The sequence below is a fragment of the Apus apus genome, chromosome 6 (genome assembly GCF_020740795.1).
Source record: "Apus apus isolate bApuApu2 chromosome 6, bApuApu2.pri.cur, whole genome shotgun sequence".
Taxonomy (NCBI): Eukaryota; Metazoa; Chordata; class Aves; order Apodiformes; family Apodidae; genus Apus; species Apus apus.
The window spans coordinates 25,751,682-25,772,110 of NC_067287.1; the positions used below are offsets into that span (position 1 = coordinate 25,751,682).

At 45.7% G+C, this 20,429-nt stretch overlaps 2 protein-coding genes across 14 annotated transcripts in view; one reads left to right on the forward strand and one right to left on the reverse strand.

The window, feature by feature from the left end:
* The window catches only part of PIKFYVE (phosphoinositide kinase, FYVE-type zinc finger containing), a 72,433-nt gene extending 66,774 nt beyond the window's left edge, over positions 1-5,659 (reverse strand). For 6 of the 13 annotated variants that reach the window (XR_007889833.1, XM_051622879.1, XM_051622878.1 and 3 more), the window contains exons 1-3: positions 4,583-4,927; positions 2,053-2,234; positions 320-526 (exon numbers count right to left, since the gene is read on the reverse strand). Coding sequence is in view for 11 of the 13 variants with exons in the window: in XM_051622879.1 (XP_051478839.1) it covers positions 320-526; positions 2,053-2,224 (379 nt within the window). In the remaining 2 variants the exon portion in view is untranslated. The other 7 variants (XM_051622877.1, XM_051622875.1, XM_051622872.1 and 4 more) reach the window with 6 other exon arrangements.
* Positions 5,660-5,791: 132 nt separating this feature from the next.
* Positions 5,792-18,767, forward strand: IDH1 (isocitrate dehydrogenase (NADP(+)) 1). Its single transcript, XM_051622902.1, has 9 exons — positions 5,792-5,874; positions 8,545-8,672; positions 10,154-10,445; positions 11,741-11,846; positions 14,409-14,586; positions 15,030-15,181; positions 16,269-16,409; positions 17,146-17,308; positions 17,796-18,767. Exons 2-9 carry the CDS (start codon positions 8,551-8,553, stop codon positions 17,887-17,889), a joined length of 1,248 nt encoding a protein of 415 aa, XP_051478862.1. The 5' UTR covers positions 5,792-5,874; positions 8,545-8,550; the 3' UTR covers positions 17,890-18,767.
* Positions 18,768-20,429: the final 1,662 nt, after the last annotated feature.

Sequence of the window (20,429 nt, forward strand, 5' to 3'; positions counted from 1 at the left end):
AATTATTTACGAGAAGTAACTAAGAATGAAGTAAAGTAGAAAATCAGCTAAGAGTATATTGCTCTACTTGAGGCATTTGAGAAAAAGCTTAAAAAAAACAAAACAAAAAACACACACCCCAAAAAACCCCAAACAAACCTTAATTGCTTAGCTGTGACAGGTACAATTAGATACCTACTTCTGAGGTTCAAGGCTGACCCCACCAACCAAAGCAGAGTACCTTATACCCCATTCTGCTATCAATGTAGACAGTCAACAACTTTAGTTCAGCTCCTTCCATTTCATTCTGAAGCATCCCAGATTGGCTATTACAACATACCCTTGTAGCACAAAGAGCTGAAATTACCCAGGATTGCAGAAGATCTTCTTTGCAGCTCACCAGTCAGTGGTTTCTTGTAAGGAACTGGTGACCTCAGAGACTGAGCCCTGGTGGTATGTTGAGGACTGGACCAGCCACCACTCAACGCCTGTGGATGACTCTGTCCTGCCTCTGCTCTCTCTGCCGTTGATGAAAGCCTGCCATCATCTGGAGTTTACAAAAAGCAAGAAACCAACCATTCAGACATGATAAAGAGAAACACTGGTGCATGCAAAACTAAGGGTAAAAAGCTCTCATAAATAACTCATTTGGATCATGATTATACACAATAAAAGAAATTTAAAAGTACCATACAAAACACAGAAATGGGTTAGAATGTAGAACTTGTCTGTCAAGGCTCAGGCTATTTCAGAAATTCCCTAATGTGAAAAGCATCTAAAATACCAAACTGGCAAGCATTAATTATTCTTGCTATATGGAAGAGGTACACTTGATTATCAGCTACTGCTCAGAAAAGAGGTTTTCAGTTATGTTAGACACCAGTACTGAGGTCACATTAAAGTTACCACAGCCTTTAATAAGCCACCCTTTTCCATCAGGGCAACAAGTATAGACAGGTTCTTGTTGATTCCTGTAACATGGCCATTTCATGTGCTGTTTCAAGGTTGTTTTTCCATTCTTTCAACACAACACTTTCAATACAACACAACACTCCAGCTACATCTGTCAGAGACAAACAAGTGAAGCAAATATTGAGCACATGTTATGTTAGTTTCACTATATTAATAATGACAGGTGATACTCCCCTATGCAAACTAACTGCATTCATATCAAGTAATTCTTTTTCATTCTGCAAACAAAGAGTCTGAACAGATCAGTTTGCTCGTGCAAAAAGCTATCTTGGCCCTTTTTTCCTAGCCCAAATATTGCAGAAGTATGATTAGCAGAGCTGGGTAATGGACAGACTAAAAAACAGCAGCTGACCAGTCTGCATCTCCAGAAGAGAGATACACAGTTCGCTTATGAAACAAAAGAGCATTCATTCACTGGTCTGCAGTATATTTCTTTGAAACAAAAAAGAAAAGCTCGTATAGTTCTTAAAGAGCTTGTCTACTGAGAATATAAGCGTTTCATGATACATATAGCACAAAGGACAAAATCAAGTAATACTTTTCACTGTACAAAACTTTTGCAATACTTCAGACCTCTTAATAGGGAACACCTGAGCCATACAAATTAACGGTGGACTTCCTGTAAATACACTGCTTCACTGCAGCTCAGCTGCCACCCCACTGAAGGTACAAGATGCACAGGAAGGTGAGGAGCCAAGTAAGTCTGAAGTAAGAACTTGTGCTAGAAAGATGGGCACACATTTTGCTCATATAGGCTGGCAGAGGGTTACTCCTGCTTTCAACCCCAAAAAATTCATACAGGCAAAGGAAATTCAGATGCCCTGCCACGAAGGTATCTGCTAACCAGCTTGTCTCTCTGACCTTTCTGGGCAGCCACAGCTTCCTAATCTATCTTTTCCCAAAGCAAAGGTCTACTCTATCACCCAAAAGCATGATGCAACACTCCTCACAAAAGAACTGACTCCCCATCTATTTGACCAGTCACCTGACATTACACTCTTATATTCAGAGGTGTTTTTACAAGTTTACATGGCAGCAGAGGGCATCAATAAACCAGAAAGCATGCACAATCCACAGACGCACATTCCCCCAAGCACTTACCTTTGCTGAAACGGAAGAGATTTACAAAAGAGCTGTAGGCTGATTTAAAAGGAGGCTCATCCTGGTCAGGAGTCAGGGGTTTGAAGTGAGTGAGATGAGATGGACTACCAGGAGAATGAGGTAGATCACTGGTAGAATCCAGTGTCGGAGACCGTTTGTCCTCTGCGGCCATTTCACGTGCCCTGGAAAGAGTTCAGCAACACACATTATACACAGAGTGATGAAACAGAACACCTTCAGTCAACCAAAGAGAAGGTCTCTTGTTAGGTGCTAGAGGGGGACATTCACGCCACCTACCACAGACATCTGCTATTACCACAGGTCAAGAATGCCAGAGTTAGGTGCTCATATCCCCTGCCTAGTCACTGCCAAGAGATCAGCATCTCTACAGAGAGCAATTCAGAGACTCTAATTAAATTTCCAGAGCACTCAAAGTAAGTAAGCAGCCACTACACTAACTACACACTCTGGTTACTGTTTTATGGGAACTTGAAGTTTTCAAATGGAGACTCTGCATGCATATCACAAAGAAGTTTTAATTTCAGCTCAAGAAGAGAGCTGACAATGCTGTGACTTCTGCAGCCTTTAAAACAAGAAAACTGAAGACAGGCACACCTGAGCAAGAAAAGGCACACTCATTGTTTGGCCACGTTAACTTCAGAATGAGAAACAGAATGAACTGCAAACACAAGCAGGACCGAAAGATTCAGTTTGGTGGCACACTGCTTCCTTCCCCTCTCCACTACAATAGAGGTCCTTGTGCAGAGAAGCAACTCAAGTCTACTTGCTGTGTATCAAAGCCTTCATACAGCCAAGAATCATACTTTCCCACATCCCATATTCTCTAACCTCAATACGTGTGTGATTTCTCCCACTCTGCCTCACTAAGCCTGCACTTCTAGCCTGCTAGGCTAAGGTGCTTACTAACTTCATCTTTGTTTAAGCAAGACTTAGTAAAACATTTGACAGAGCAGGAACACGGGGAGCTGAAGGAACCTACACGTGACAGCTAACTTTTACCTATGACAAAGATCAAAATCCTGTAAGAGTCTACTTCCTGCTTAGCAGCTGATACATACGCTCCCTCCTGAATTAGCAGTTTCCACAACTGCTCCTTAGAATCTACAGGCATATTTTGCAGACTAGAGCACCTTTTTCTAAAGTTCTAAGAAACAACACTAGAAGTCTATGCAGTCCAGAGGAAATCCACATGATTGACAAGTGGGACTGGAAATGCTAACAAGCTGCATGCAGCTCATGTGGCAAGATTTGACCACTCCAAGAAATGCACAAAACGTGGGATTTGCGAGTCAGCCACATGACTTCATTTATTCCTCTGTATTGCAAGCACCTTCAGCTCAGAGTTTCTCCTGATATTCACATATCCTTAAGCAAGAAAACAGAGAGACATAATTCACAAATTTTCAACAGAAACTTTGGTCAGGTTCTCTGTGTAAGGCTGAGTCTTAGTCTGGATTTCTCTGTAAGTCATGGTATTTTTTGCTGTTGTGCATTGCAGCAATGTTATTCAAACTGATGAAATTGAACATGCCTAAATACCAGAGTTCATGAAAAATGCCATCAAGAGCATATCTCTGGTCAAATTTGGAATTGTTTCCTCAATACTTAAGGCAACTGATAACTTGCTTTTTAAACACTTAACATACAACACAGCTCTGCTCCCACACACACTACCACATTAAAAATGCCATTATGAAGGCAACCAGAAGTTTTAGAGGAAACCATCTTCATCTTGCAGCAACAAGCTACAGCCTGACAAGACAAAAAACCAAGAAAGCTTCTGAACTTCCATACATCACATATGTGATTCTAGAAAAACAAACTTTAGCTTCAAGGGAAGAAAACCACAGAGTAATTGCTTCTCTGACGACAGTACAAGCCAAATTAAAACAGATTGACAAGTGGAGCACTGTACTTGGCTTAGCTCCAGAAACATCTGGATTTTCTGTGCTGCGCAACACCTTAAGAAAGAGAAACACACAGCACAGCTAGAGTGCTTTAGTTCTCCCACTAGAACATGCATCTCCCTCCAAGAAACAGGGAAATAGCCATTTATTTGTATATTACAGGAAATCAGAAAGCAACGTGCATGTATCAGTCAAAGAGCACAAAACCAGACTACATCTGCCTCAGGATGCATTCCAAAATAACACAGGGGATATATCTGAAGCCACTTAAGACTGTGAGGCCTTTAGCAACCACCAGTTCATCACCGATAAAACACAGTGCGAGGATGGTTGTGAACCCCCATACACGCTCAGCAGTTACATCCAGAATGGCTCTGTGACACCCAGCACGCCAGAAAACTGGCCACAACTGCGCAGTGCCAGAAGGGTCCAGGCACTCCTTGCTCCTTGGAAGTTACTCCCAGGCACCTGGCTAACTCGCTCCGGGTGTAAAAGTCGTAATTTAAACATAACTGCGTGATACTTATTCTTCGCCTCCAGCCTCTGCGCCACAGCCACGCTGACCGCCTTGCTTTCCCCGCTGGAATGGGGGGCTCCCCTACCTTCCTTCCCCCAACACAGACACACGCCCGCCTGGGACGGCGGACCCGGAAGATGAGCTGAGACGGGACCGGAAAGCAGCAGCGGCAGCAGAAAGCTCCTCGCAGGCAGCGGCCACGCAGCAACCCCCGGCCAGCCCCGCCGCCAGCCGCCATCCGGGGCCGGGCCGCAGCGAGGGGGCTGACGCGCCCCGGGGAGCCGCGGGCTCTCACGAGGCCCAGGCAGGACGGCCCGGCGCTGGACGGGCCGTCCTCACCTGCTCCCGCGGGTGGCGGTACCGCCGGCGCTGCGGGTGCCGGGCGCAGGCCCAGCCCGGCGCCGCCTCTTTTCACCCCCGCCCCGGGCTCCGCGCCGGCCCGTTCCCCGCCCCGCCCCAGCAACCGCCGCCCTCCCGCCAGACCTGCCCCATCGCCCGCCGATGGCCGCGCACCTCTCCGAGACATCGCCAATCGAGTTCCGCGCCAAACCCCCCGCAGGCGGCTGCGGGTGGGGCGGGGCCGCTGTGGCTGCGCCCTCCGCCCCGCCCCGCCCCCTCCCGGCGCTCCGCCGCCCCGCCCCGCCCCGCGCGGCCACTCCAAGCCGCCCCGGCCCGGCAGCAGAGGGGGGTGTGGTCCCCTCGGCTTCCCCACCCGCTCCGGGCCGGGCCCAGCCCCAGCGGGGCGCCCTCTCCTACCCCTCGGGGCGGGAAGCGCTGCTACTCGGAAGGCCGGACTGCCCGTGTGTCCGGGCCCGCCCGCATGTTCGCGTTTCCCCCGGGCTGGGCGGCGGAGCGGTCCCACCGAGCCCCCGCGGCTGGGGCCGGCCAGCACGGCGGGGAGGCCAGGCTGCCCGCCCGCGCTCCCGCCGGGACCCGCTCTAGCAGGCCCGGGGACATGCCCGAGCATCTCGGCGCTCAGGCCTTCGTGCCGTCCAGCCCCTCGGCTCCCCTGTGGCGACGCCGGCCACTTACTGCGGCGGTGTCGGGAGAGCGCCAGAAGGGCCCGGCCGGGCGGACAGGCCACCGCGCTGCTGGCCGCCTGGCCCGGCGGAACGGCCGCGAGTTACGTGCTGCCACGGCCTCCGCGCCAGGCGGCATCCGCGCCCAGAGCCCGGGCAGGCGCGGCGGGGCGGGCACGGCCACAGGCCGCCCGGGGCGGCAGCAGCGCCCGCGGGGCGGGCCGAGCCCCGCGCCCCGGCAGGAGGGGCCGCGCGCGGCGGGCGGGGCCGGGAGGCGCTGGGGGCGCGGCCCCATAAAAGGCCCCGCGCAGCGCTGAGCCCCGCATCGCGGGGAGTGTCGGGTCCGGGCCGTGCGCAGGTAACGGGGCTCGGCGCCCCGGGGCTCCGCGGGTGGGGCGGGATGGAGCTGGGCCGCGCCCTTTGTCTTCACCCTCCCGGGCGCGGCGTCCCACGCCCTGCAAGGGCGGCCTGGGAGGGTTTTATATTGAAGGGCTGTTTCCTGGCTGTTCGGGGCGGGAGCTGGGCGGCAGGCCGCCCGCCCCGGCGCTCCGTCCCGCCCGGGTATCGCTTCAGACGCCCCGGGTGCTGAGGGGCCTCTCGCGCCCCGGTCTCAGCCTCCTCGCCCCAGGGCTGGGCTTTGTCCCCTCGCGATCCAGTTGTCTCTGATAGTCAGTCTGATGCCGGATGCGCTCAGGGCCCCTCGTGTCCCGGGACAGCCCCCGGGGCTGCCGTGCCGGCTCAGCTGGTGCCGGTGCCGGGACCGCAGGCTCCGTTCTGGCACCGGTTGCTGTTCGCGGCCTGGTCGGCAGATCCTGCCCGTGCCGGGAGAGCCGGCCTGCATCGCGCTGCCGGCGGGGGATGGAGGGCGGTGCAGCCGGAAAGCAAGTGCGGGCAGGATCTCGGTTAGTGACAACGATCTGCACCGCTCTCCTTGGGAGCGTGCCCGGTCTGAAGAGGTCTTCCTTAAACCTGAATTAAGGAGTTGTTGCAATAGTTAATTATTGACTGTATGCCCTCAGTCCTTCCTGAGGAACGATGAGTATTGGGAAATACACAAAGTTTCTTCTAAGCTGTCTTGGCTAAGTGCTTGGGTCAAACGCATTTAAAGATTTGGCTAGGAGAAAGTCAGTGCTGACTTCTGGCAGTTCTGGGGAGTATAAAATCAAAGAGGAAGAGTGGCAGAGCGAGCTGAACTCTAGGGAATATGTGCTGTCTAGAGGAACCTCTAGGAACGTTGACTTCGCCCTGCAGAATAGGCAGTACTGCCTCTGCATAGAGAGCTGGGGACATCAGTGTTTGAGGAGGGAAGAAGTACTGAGACCATGATCAGATAAACATGTAGGATGCAGTCTGAATTGTTTAAGAAGCTGCTGGTTCCACTTATCAATGGAGATGTATCTTGGTGGAGGTGCATCTCATGCCTTTTGTGTTCCCCTTGTCACAGCAGCACTGTGTAGGTCTGAAGCCAGCTTTGCAAGATCTATTGCTTATTTAAGTAGTGGCAAAACCACAAAACAAGCCATGGTGGGTGGGTGTGTACATTTTGGCTTAAATGAATGAGACTGTTTCTCAGACTGTGTAAGTGCCAAAAGCAAAACTGAAGTCTCCTGCATAGTAAACCTGTGCCTATGCCACAGGAGTGTGATACAGTCCTTATTTAGATAGTCAGAATTTAAAATTGGGACCAAAAACTGAGTTCAGACAGGGTGTGGTCATGTGAAGCTCAGGTTTTTGGTGAGGACCAGAGAGGCCTAATATAAACCAAGGTATTATCTTTATTTGGGGTAGGAGTGCCTCAAAATAGTGAATTTTTCAAGTTTATGTGCTCATAGTAAGTAGTCTCAGTAACTCACAACTTCATTTTACTTTTTCTTCTTTAAGAGGTTTGGAAAATCTTGGTGCAATAACTAGAACACAGCTTAAAAAGTTTATTCTCTTCCCAGACTAAAAAAGTTTACCAGATTGGATTTTGGAAATAGAACAAAATTTACTTTACTTTAAAAAAAAAAAAAGAAAAAAAAAACGGAACCTGGGAGCAGTCTCCCCACGTGCTTGTATCCTGGGGCCATCACACCTCTGAATAACTTCATCTGGATGAACAGACTGTAGTAGCACCCCTCACTGGGTAAAGTCATTCATGGACCCCTGTATCTGTGAGACTGCAGCCTCAGGCATGGGGGCTTCATATCTCTCTGTGGTATCCTGACAGCTGCATTCAAGAACAGGGCTGTCTTGGGAAGAGTAACTTGCCAAGTCATAGCTCTTGCATAATCAGAGCTGAGAACCGAGAAACTGTGGCTGTTAGGAAGCAGGGCACTGTGTTAGAGCAGTTCAGTGGCTTGTGGGTTTGGGTTTTGTCAAAGAACAAAGTCCAAATAGAAGGGCAGAGTTCAGGTTTATTTTTTTGAGGCATTGTGAACAAATATCTTGGGAAACCTCTGTTCCATACAGAAAACAAATCTGTCCAGTATTTATTTTAACAGCAGAAATAGAGCTTGCCAAGAGAAGGCACTTTTGATGTGGTCCTTGAATTTCTGTACCTGTTTCCTTACTTGCTGGGGAAGGAAGCTAATAAAGAAGCTGACGTTATATTATGCGCTGTCATTAAAAAAATATCCATTAACTCCCAATTTTCTGAAAAAGGGGGAAAAATGGGCAACTGGATTAGAAGTCATGAAATCTGAAAACAAACAGTGCTCATCTGTTTCTGTGAAATTAGGGAAAGGTTTTGGTCATGCTTTGAAATTTTTTACACGCCCATAGTTAAAGCTCATGCCCTTAGAACACATACCCTTTAATCTCAGATATTAAACTTGGTTTTTATCCTTGGATAGGTCTCCCTAGGAGCTGGGGCTTTAAGAAAAATACCGGTTAGCATGAAAGCAAGGATAAACTGTGGCTATTTTCAGGATTTTTAGCAGAGTTGTCCTGTATGCTATGTTAGTACCTGTCTTCTAGTTTGGTTTTAAAAATGAGGAACACATGTATTGGTGATGTTTAACTTAGGTTGGGTTTATGTCTGTTGCAGCTCAAGATGTCTAAAAAAATCCATGGAGGCTCTGTTGTGGAGATGCAAGGCGATGAAATGACAAGGGTCATCTGGGAACTGATTAAAGAAAAACTGATTTTTCCTTACGTAGATCTGGATTTGCACAGGTAATGGCTCTTTATGACACACGGCTGCTTTGTACTGCAATTTGCATGTGTCATTAGGCATTGATCATGTTTCACTTCCCACTGAGAGCCCTATAGTGCCTCCTACACTACTACTAGCCCTTTTTATACTGGTAAAGTTCCCAGCAGACTCCCCTGGTTGACTTGCCTAAGGGCCTCACTAAGTACTCTGGAAAGCATGGTCTTGTGGTGAAGGTATTGTCAAAGTCTGGCAGCCCCTCTTGGGTTCCTCACAGCAGTAAGCAATGAGTGCTTAATTGTGAGTTAACTTTTTTCTGTACTGTGCTTCTAAGGTCTCTCACAGACATAGTCAGTTTTTATCTCCCATATCTTGGTTTTCCAGCACCTCTGCAGGTCTGGATGGCTTCCTGCAGCCTAAACAATTAGAAACACGGGGTGTTTCAGCCACTCCCTGAATTGAAGCCTAGCATCTGTGGACTCTGAGTGAGTTTATGGCTTCTTGCTGTCTATGTTGGAAGATGTACGCAAAGAACAAAAGCATGGTTGTAGGGCACAGGCTCTGCCCTGATGTCTGTAAGGTTGAGCTTTTCTGCTGACAATGTGAACTAACTGTTGCAATTATTCCCTGAGCCTAGGTTGTGCTTCTATGCTTACTTCTGGTAAAAAACAAATACTAGCAGCTGGTGTGGCAAAAGAGACATGCTATCTACAGCATCTGGTCAAGCAGAACAAATAACCTCTTTCCTTTCTAGCCACTTAGCTATAATTATTAGAGAAGTACCCAGCTGCATTGCTCCTATCCATGTGGACAGAGGCTTTTATTGGTATCTGCCATTATTATACTCGCAAGTATGACCTTTCACCCACTCCTGGAGTCATTTGTATGCCACCTTCATCAGGCTTTCTGTCTGCTGGTGTTGAACACCAAGCAAACATAAACATACATACAGTCTGAAGAACATCCCTTTTCAAAGAGGGGTGGGAGAAGGGAAAGCAGACCCCTGGCTGAGACAGTACAATGGCTAGATTCATGTACAGCTGGCTGTGCTTCAGGGCTGTCCCACACTGGGCACCCGTCATTCTCCAAAAGCTGTTAAAACAGTGAGTGTGTGAAACGTGCTTCCTCTGACTGAGGAAAATATTGGCAGTTTTACTGCCAGAGCAGGATTATGGGTCCATTGTCAAAGCAGTTCTTAAGCCTAGTGTAGCTTCATAAGCTCAGAAGGGAAGGCAGAAGAGATACTGGCTCTGTCCCATGCTGGCAGAGAGCCTCAGCCACTAACTGAAGCTCTCCTTTCTCCAGCCTTCTAGCAGCAGCAGAAGTATCAGTATATGAGCCTGTGTCTTCTTCCGAACCAGCAGCATTTGCACTGGAAGAAGGTTAACTTCGGTTATGGCAGAGTGCTGGAACTACACTCACAGGCACATGTGGGGTCTGTTTTCTTTCCTCTTAGACACAAATGTCCTGGGTGCTTCTGACCATCTTTATGGGTTTGTTACAGCTATGACTTGGGCATTGAGCATCGTGATGCTACAAATGATAAAGTAACTGTGGAAGCTGCTGAAGCCATAAAGAAATACAATGTTGGCATAAAGTGTGCAACCATCACTCCTGATGAGAAAAGAGTGGAGGAGTTCAAGTTGAAGCAGATGTGGAAGTCTCCCAATGGGACAATTAGAAACATCCTAGGTGGCACTGTCTTCAGGGAGGCTATTATCTGCAAGAACATTCCCCGGCTGGTGTCTGGATGGGTGAAGCCCATTGTCATCGGCCGTCATGCTTATGGGGATCAGGTGAGTCACTTCAGTGCTTGCTCCTCTTTTTACCTGAACAGGCTTAGTCCTGACTTATACAGAGCCACAATGTCTTTAGAAAATATCCTTTATACTGCTCATCTTCTTACTCCTCAGAAGGACTTTCTGGTGGCAAGTGTTGCTTGCAGCAAAAATAGATCCAATTGAGTGGTTTTTAGAAGTGGGCAAAGTTGCCTTCTGTGCATGGGTGTAGTGTTTTGTTGGTGTTTTCTTAAACTTACCTGCAGAGTTATTCATAGTGGGCACATTAGGCAGCCCTACTAAAGTAGAAAAACATCCTTTATCAGAGAGAGCTCTCCTGGCAGAGGAAGTACAAGGTAATGGAAAGCCTTAGTATGGCACTTGGTGTAGTGGCCTTTCGGCAGCCCAGAGGACAACAACCAATGATACTGTTCTCCATGGGTAATGATATGCTGTAAAGCAGCCTAACAACAAAAAAAAAGTCTTCTAGAAGAGTCAAATGCCTAAATGGTTGGGCAAACCCGGAAACCAAGGGCAAGTCATAAGATTATTTGGTGTGGGAAGGTAAAATAGTAAATTTCCAAGAGGAAAATAATTGTAGAGCCCTGACACTAGAAAAGAATGGGGTTCAACATCCTTAACAGAACTGAATAATTGAAAAGGTCACAATAAGAACAGGAGACAATGGATTAAGGGGGAAGGATTGAAACTCTGCCAAAGTATAAGATTAAAGTGAAACGAATAATATAAAAACATGCAAAGGACATATGAGCAAGACACTTCTGTAATTTCAGAACAGATCACAGAAGTGATTCCCTCAACAGGAAGGAAACTACATGAAAAAGGATTATGAATGTCAAAGAAATGTAACCTTAAATAGTGTTGTTCAGGGCAGTCGGGAAGATGAGACGCCATCAGGGCCAGCCATCATGGGTGTATGAAAGGGAGGTCTTGCTTGGCCAATGTGATCTCTTTCTATGACCCACCTTTTGGATGAGGTGAATGCTGTGGACATTGTCTACCTGGACTTTGGTAGGGCCTTTGACACTGTCTCCCACAGCATTCTCCTGAAGAAGCTGGTGAATCATGGCATAGACAAGTGTACTCTTCACTGGGTAAAAACTGGCTGGATGGCCTGGCCCAGAGAGTTTTGCTGACCACATGGCTGAGTAAACAGGGTGTATTCAATAGGGTGTTTGGTACAACTGTTTATGCTTTTCTGCACCCTGCCCTCCCAAGTACATGTTGTCTTTTATAGTCCTGTCCTGATATATAAAATGATCATGGCAAATTTTTTGTCTTTGTTTTAACAGTACAGGGCAACTGATTTTGTGGTACCTGGACCTGGAAAAGTAGAGATGACCTACACTCCAGGAGACGGAGGCAAACCAGTCACATACCTGGTGCATAACTTTGAAAGTAGGTATTATCTCTAAGTTGTGATTAAATTTTATAATTTTTTGTTTAATTTAACCCTGAAGTATCAGTAAGATCTCTTTTATGGTAAGATATGACTTTGAGGTAGAATTGAGTGGAAGGTCTGGGCCTTCTTCATTTATCTAGGAAGGTACTGACAGTTACTTGAAATCTTTCTGGGATTGAGGAGGCTTACCAAACACAGTCCTACTAGACTGGCCACCTGCCATGCTTCTTGTATGATGACTCTGGCAGCAGTATCTGTTTTGTTTTGGTTTTTTTTCTGATAGAGGAAAACTTGCTATCTAAATAGGGTTTGACCTAAGGGGAGATATATTTGAGAATAATTCATATATAACTCTTTGGTTTTAGTTTATCTCACTGGTGTATACCTTCTTTAGTAAGCGGTCTTTTTTTTTCAAAAGAAATGAGAACTGACACTTTCTTTATAAGGCGGAAAGGAGATTTGACAAGGATGCTCCTGACTGTAGGTTCTTTGTTAACAGTTGCAGTCCCAAAGGTATTGGTGTCCCCCCTAACAGTAATGCTGTGCTGGTTGTAGATGTTGCTAGGCTCAGGAGGAGTCCTAACATGGCTGGGCTTTGTTGCATAAAAACGATTATACACATACTGCTAGAACCCAGGGTGCTTCTCTAGGGGCAGGATTCAGGAAAACATCACACAAGTCATCTCTCTTACCTATCAGTGATCAAAGGGTTCAGGATTTGAAGCCTTTGTGGGTGACATATGTATGTGTGCAATGTTTGGTTTTTTTCTAGCTACAAAAAACTAACATATCCAAGTAAACCACAGAATCCTAGTTTGTATGCAGTTGGCTTGGCAAACAGGTAGTAAGACTGCCATATGACCCTCTTTTGTAACACTTTATTTCTGTGGCAGCCTTTCACAGGAACTTAAATCTCTAAAACCACTACTATTTCATGTTGCACAGACTTTCATCTGGAGCTCACCTGTTTCACTGCCAGTCCTAATCTGCTTTCAGTTGGTAGGTGACAGGTGAGCCTGTAGTGATGTCTGGCAGTTCCAGCTGCCATTCTGATTCACTGCTCTGCATTGCACCAGCAAGTAGAAACCAAGGAATTGCAAAGATGACAGATTATTGCTTTTGCTTTGGGGGAACTCCTCTCCCCACAGATAACTGTTGTGCCAGCATATTTCCACAATGCATGAAGGATGCTTGTCCCTATTGCTACAAAAATATGCTCAACCTTGACACTGAATCAAGATATCTTAGTAGGCAGTAGGATTGTATGATTGCAACAAGATTTTTGTTTTTTATATATATACACAAGTAGGTGTTTAATTAAAACTTAATAGCTGTCATCTAACAACTATGAAATAGTGGCTCCAGAGGACAGTCTCTGTAGCTAATCAAACCCTGTTCTGCCCTTGACTCATTAAGGGAGACAGGGGACAACATGTTTTTTGCTGGTAACAACAGGAATTTCATTCCCTGCCAGTATCAACTTTAAATGACCTTGCTCTCTTGGCAAGCAGATAAACCTCCTCTGGCTTCTCTTCATTCTGCATGCATGCTCGTGTAATAACAACCATCTGGAAGTAAGGACAAACAGATACTGGGAAAGGGTATTTAAAAAAATAAAAATAAAAAAGTTAGAAAATCTAGGGTGTTAGGTACTATACAACAAAGTAGCGAGGTCATGGTAGTGAGGTGCTCAGACTTAAGTACATGGTATCCACTTTTTACTAGAAACACACAGCTGTGTTCTGAAGATTACAAAGCTGTTTCATAAAGCCCTAGACCCTACGTTCACTCACAGTCAGCTTCTCCTATAATCTGAATGCTGCTTCCCCCCAGATGATCTGGGCTGTAAGTTTAAGGCGCTTCCATTCTGGCTGCTAGCACATCTGCGTTACACAATCTAAGACACATGAGTGTTAATAGTTCCTTAGAGCCTTCTCAGGAATTTCCCTTGCATCAAGGTGACTGATATGTTCTACCCACAACTTTGTGGAAGTGCGCCTGAGCAGATGAAACAAAGCTGCAGGGTGGACATGCTGAAAGGATGCAGGAATCATGTGGGGACTTGTTTACCTGATCTAGGCAAAGCAGCCTCTCAGTGCTGCAGTTAGTTCTGCAGTGCAGTCAGAGCCTGAAGGTACAAAACACTTAAGCTGGGAGCAAACATAGTTCTGGCTTTGACTGAGCCCCTTGCTCTAAACTGCTGCCTGCTGCTTTGGCAGAAAAATACTCTATTACCTATATGGCTAGAAGGAGTTCAAGCACACTCACTGCTGTCACAGTTTTGCTGCTTAGGCTGGATTAGGAAGAAACTTCTTAGGCATGTTAGATCATGGTATTAAGATGTACCTAGCTTTAAAACAAAACCACCTTCCAAAGCTGGAGCTTTGAGCTGATAGTGCAAAGTGAATCTTTTCCTGAAAGAACCAGCATTAAATTGAGCACTGTATCAAGGCACCTGGGGTAACACCAGCCAGCCTGCCAGAGAATGCTACAGGGAGTCAAGTTTTTAATGAGAACTAAATCTAGTTGATTCCTATTGGTTCTTCCTCTACTAACAGGTTGTGGTGGTGTAGCCATGGGAATGTACAATCTTGACCAGTCTATCAAGGATTTTGCCCATAGTTCCTTCCAAATGGCACTGTCTAAAGGCTGGCCCCTCTACATGAGCACCAAGAACACCATTCTGAAGAGATATGACGGCCGCTTTAAAGACATCTTCCAAGAAATCTATGACAGGTAACTAGGATAATTGTGTACTTCCTACCACAGTGCTTTAGTCTGCAGCAGGAACATTCCAGCCTCATCAGCTGCTGCAGGTAATTTGGCTTTTTCAGACACTCAGCAGCACTTTGGGAAGGCTGTGTGCCTTCCCTGTCAGTTTCCTTTGTTCTGCAGGACACAGTATTCAATGTTTAAAGCTCTGCTAAATGTGGCTGTGGTGCTCATCTCTCCTGACAGAGTCCCAGATTCTCTGTGGACTCCTCTGTGATTCTGAAGCAGACTTGCAGTAGCCTAGCAAAGAAGCAAGGAAAAAAAAAGAGGATGCAAATTTATGTTAAGGTTGTTTTTCTTTTAACTCATCTTGATGCACATCCTTCACTATGCACAACTGTGTGCACAAACTCTGCAATCCCTGTATGTATCCATACTGATAAGGTATTCTGTTTTTTGTTTTCCAGAGAATACAAGTCCCAGTTTGAAGCCAAAAAGATCTGGTATGAGCATAGGCTCATTGATGACATGGTTGCTCAGGCCCTGAAATCTGAAGGAGGATTTGTTTGGGCCTGCAAGAACTATGATGGGGATGTGCAGTCAGACTCTGTTGCACAAGGTATGAGATGTGTCCTCTGCTACACTGAAGCAAGCTCAGTTGTAGTCTCTTGTGACCATATCTTCTGTAATGTTCCAGGAGGTGGTGTTGGGTCTCAAAACTTAAATTTCGGACCTGTGGCCAGTCATGGAGATACCAGGCAGGCAAAGACTATTTGATTTTCCTTTTACAAGAAAATCCTTTGAATGTAGATTGTGTAGTTGCACATTACCAGATGGCAGTTTCTACCAACATAATAACTGATGGACCTTCCATTCTAGTGGAAGGTACCCATACAGCTGGGATTCTGTCACTGACAGCTTGAGTTGAACTGACTCGAAGTGAGTGTACTGGCAGGTGCTCTACAGATAGGTAAGGAAACCTGCAGGATCTAAAGCTGCCTGTCAGGTGTAAAGAGAGAGATTGAGATATTAAACTTTACATACTTGTAGTGCTTGATTAAAATCCTGTCTAACAAAGTTGCCTGGTGACAGAACAAATCTGGATACAGAAACCCACAGGGCAAGATGTTTGGCTTTATGTGATATGCTCTTTCTAAAATAATGCCAGTTATCTGCCTCCCGCAGAACAAGGATGTGTGTTGGACTACTGAACAAAGCAGCTTTCAAAGACACAGATCTCTGAAATTTACAGGGTTAGAAATCCTGTCAATGTCCAGTTTTGCCAGCTCATGGTTCCTTTCACTAGAGCGGATGCTTTTGGTATGAAGTAGGTTTGTTTCCTATTGCCATGTGGGGAAGATAGTGATTGGCAACCCAACATGGCTAATTCAGGATTCTTTGTTCTCATACTGCACCTTTTTATTAAAAATCTGTCCAGCAAGTTAGGTGAGAACATTAATTTTCTTGAAATGGTGCAGAATGTATGCATATCTGTATCATGGCTCAGCAGCACTTTCTGTTCAGACAGTGTTGTTTCGACAGGTTAGGACTAGCTGGTTAGTTGCAGCAGCAGCAGCATTGCTGTTCAGGAGCACTCCCATCAAGGCTGGGAGGATGTCAGGGGATTGTAGGATGAGGGAATTAAGGGGAATTCAAAGGGGCTGTCCGAAGGAGACACTGAATTCTTTAAATGGTGTATTTCGTAGGCTATGGCTCTCTGGGGATGATGACAAGTGTGCTGATCTGCCCTGATGGCAAGACTGTTGAAGCAGAAGCTGCTCATGGCACAGTTACTCGTCACTACCGCATGCACCAGAAAGGCCAGGAAACCTCCACTAACCCCATTGGTGAGCTGCTTTTCACTGCCCTTCAGTGATCTCTACACACAAAAAAACAGGTTTGGAGTAAGAAGATTTGCATCCTTTCTGTAGAGAATTGCACCACTGAGTGTTGAAACTGGTAGTTCTTAATGCATTTTTCTTTCATGGAGACGGCTGCCACCTGGAGCAAAAGCAGGCTGGAATGGAGGGAGTGTGAGCAATAAGCTAGACCTAACCTAGGCTTTGAGACATGCTCTCAGTGTTCAGCAAATGAAGGCTGTTGCAGTTATAAACCCATCGGGTTTAGGTTGGTTGTTCTTTATTTTAATTCCCTTCTTGATGCTCCAAAAGACCCATCCACCCCGGAAAGAATGTTCTGCAATTGCATAGGGACCAAAGTGTAATACAATACCAGGAAGAAGTCACATCTTTCCATCATAAGAACAACTTTATGTGTAACCACAGAATTCTACCACTGCTTGTTCTTTCCAACTTGGACAGGAGCAAAGTAAGATCAAATGGCATGCACAAAGAGATTGCTTGAGACAATTAATAGTTCCTAGGGTTTGCTTTTCTTTAGAGCTGCACAAAATGCAAAGATTTCTAGATGGAGATAGGTATTCTCTTTCCCATTGCAGATTTTCTATCTTTTTCTGCCTACTTCAGTTTTATTAATATTATAATATGTACTGTTATACATAACAGTTTATAACAATGTCCAGGGAGTTCTAGAAGTTCAGAGTAATCTGGTGTTTTCTCTCAGCCTCCATCTTTGCATGGACAAGAGGACTAGCTCACAGAGCTAAGCTGGACAACAACAGTAGCCTCAAGAATTTTGCAGCTGCCCTGGAAGAAGTCTGCATTGAGACCATTGAATCTGGCGTCATGACAAAGGACCTTGCTGCCTGTATCAAAGGCCTACCTAAGTAAGCGTATGAAGTAATCGGCTGTGCTTGGAGGAGGCTGTTTTACTTGGCATTTGTGAACAGCATTTTCTGGAAAGTTATTTAAGTAGGGTGAAGGAGTCTGCTCACAGGACTTACCTGTATCCAGTGGTGTACAAACAGATCTGACTCCCTGCCCCAGGTAGTTCTGTCTAGGTTGCTCTGGCCCTGCTGTTGTACCACATGCATGGGGAAAAAAAATTAAATTAGAAGACTTCACTTATGACAGGCTGGCTACATTAGCCAGATCCTGCCCTGTCTTTTTATTAGGATAGAGATGTACCTCACTGCAAAATACTACCTGGCTACCTCTTCTCTGGAGCCTTTTGGCAAAAAATATCAGTCTGATAAGTAGGAGATAACTTTTGGTTTTGGAGACAAGACTTGGAGTTCTTTGAACAGTCTTTCCTTGCTTTGAGCATTTGAATGGCTTTACAACTAACATGTCTTGTTTTGTTTCCCCCCTCAGTGTCACACGCTCTGACTACCTGAACACCTTTGAGTTCATGGACAAGCTTGCTGAAAACTTGAAGGGGAAGCTGGCATCTATGCGCAAACTTTAAAGCACAGGTTCTGCTCCAGCTCCACTAACAAAAGGTCTCCCCTTACACCAGAGTGTAAGTGGCACTGTATCACACCCTGTGTAACATTTCAAATAATAGACAAAAATGAACGTGTACTCTTTTGTAAATCTTTCAAAGACCATGTCTTCTTAAACCCATTGAGCTGCAGGACTAGGCCTTACTTTTGCTAAGCAGCTGACTGTGATAGTATTTAAACTCGGTGTGGGTCTGGATTCCTTATGTCATTCATAGCAGACCTAAGGTTTCTCTCCATGACTTCACAATCTGTTTCTTTTTTTCTCTTTTTCTCTCAGACTGAAAGCCAGTCTTTATCACAACTCTGGTCAAACCAGCAGTGACTTACTGTCCAACAGATTTTTAGACATCAGAACTGTCCTCATCTTTCCAGTACTGTCTATTGAGTAGAAGTGAGCTCATAGGGCTATGCAAGCTCTACTGCAGCCTCTCTCTTACTTATCTTTTTAGTGCCAACCAGATATCCTGATACTAAGGGATTTGGTCCTGTTGCTACAGTCAGAACTGTAGTATTTGAGAAGAAGCACTTAGTAAATGCTGGAAACAAACACTATAGGCTAAGAGCCTAACAAAGCCATGCTGCAGTGTCTAAATGCAGGCCATGCATTTAGTTATACTCCTGACTGGATGTGAAGTATAGGAATTATTACCTCTTTCCCACCCCACAATTCATCAGGGTGCAAAATTTCTCTAGGTATCTAGGCTGTTACTTACCTGTCCTGTTGTGATACAGCAAGTCAGATTATGACTGTGAAAAACTATTCCATCCATGGTTTTGTTTTGTTTTTTCTTTTTTTAAATAATATTTTAGTTCAGACTAAAATAAAATACAACTAACCTTCTTTGTGTCTCTCCTTCCTTTGTGATTAGCAGATGTGGGGAAATTGTGCCTCAGAGAGACAGTATGTACTGGGACAGGCTGTTAGAATGTGATATAAATTCCATTTGTCCTGGCCTATGGCAATATGTGATCTGTAGAGTGGTGGTAAGCATTAGGTAGTGCACAAGAATGTAAAAGGATTGCTTCCATTGAAATTTTATTTTGGACTAAGATGAACTGATACATCACCACCCAACAAAGACCAGAACCTGATTATACAGGAGACAAATTCTCACCCAGCAGCTGGCTAGCTGCAAGTGTTGGTTAGGATAGAAATACAATGTTAAATTAGATCAACTAGATCATTTGCTTTGGGATGAGCATGTTTGAAAAGCAGCTCTACAAGCACTAGCATCTGCCACTGTGCCTGCAATGTGAATGAACACAGTAGTCTGCTGTTCTGTTACTAACGTAAGTGTGTAAGAAGTGCAGCTGAAGAAGTCCTGTTGCTGTCCCATAGAAGGAACCTCTAGAGATCTATGTTCCTGCTTAGCTTCTGACACAGTAGTTCAAATTACTGTGCCACAGGCAGGTTGTACTACAACAGCATGTCTGAGCTTCCCTCTTATTAATTAGCTCCTATCTAGCTTCCTGAGTTAGAGTACCAGAGAAGGTTTACTACCTTTCAGTGAACTGAACAAAATAAAGGGGCATTTTTACATCTTATACCTTTTATTTGTTTTAATGACTTAAAAGTATAGCTTAAGTATAAACAATGTAGTAGCATTTACCTGACTGCAGATTACACTGCTTTCCCTCTGTACTAACCAAGTTTCCATCTCCTGGAGGACTCTGCAGAGTACAGCAAGACCAAATCTATCCTCATGAACTGATGGATGTTACTGAAGTGCTGATGAGAGAAAGGAATGCTTTGTCTCTGTGTTGGAAGAAGCAGCAGCAAGGGTGGTTGTAAGAAGTGTCCCTCTCTCTGCTTTGCTTTAGAGAAAGAAAATCTCTTTCCCTGCTTCCAAGGAGGCACATTCCCTTCCCCTGTACTACTAATATGAACTCTTGTTTTCCTCACCACTCCCTTAAACATTTAATATCAATAGCCTTCAAAGTTAGACACCAGCAGACCCTAAAAAAGCAAGTGCTGAAGGCCAGCAGGCACTCAGCCTGCAACAGAAAAGAGTACATGATTTTCTGGTTCACAGTATATACCAGCTGCTTCAGAAAGCTCTTGGGCAGGGCACTTGTAGCTCCCACCACCAGTAATAGCTGTGTGTGCCAAGGCTCCCATCAGCGGACACAGCCAAAGTTATCTTTGATCAAAGTATAGCCTAGCTTGCCTTTAGTGCTGACACTGATGTAACTAGAAGTGTGCATCTGTGTCCTAGGCATGCTCAGGACTGGTGGAGGGCTCCATTTTCAACTCCATAGTCATACAAATCCCCACTGACAGCAAATACAGTGAGAGGCAATATATCAGTACTACCTGATGTAGCTCCCTTCCAGAACAGTAGAGAGCTCTGACTTCTAGGGTTGTCCAAGGCTTCCCAGTGGACTGCTCTACCTGTACAGAACCCACCTTTCACATGAGGTAACACTAGGCACTGTGTCAGCATTCCTCTTCTGCTTGCTGTCCAAGCCTGGGCTGCTGCACCCCTTTCCTACCCTTTCAGCA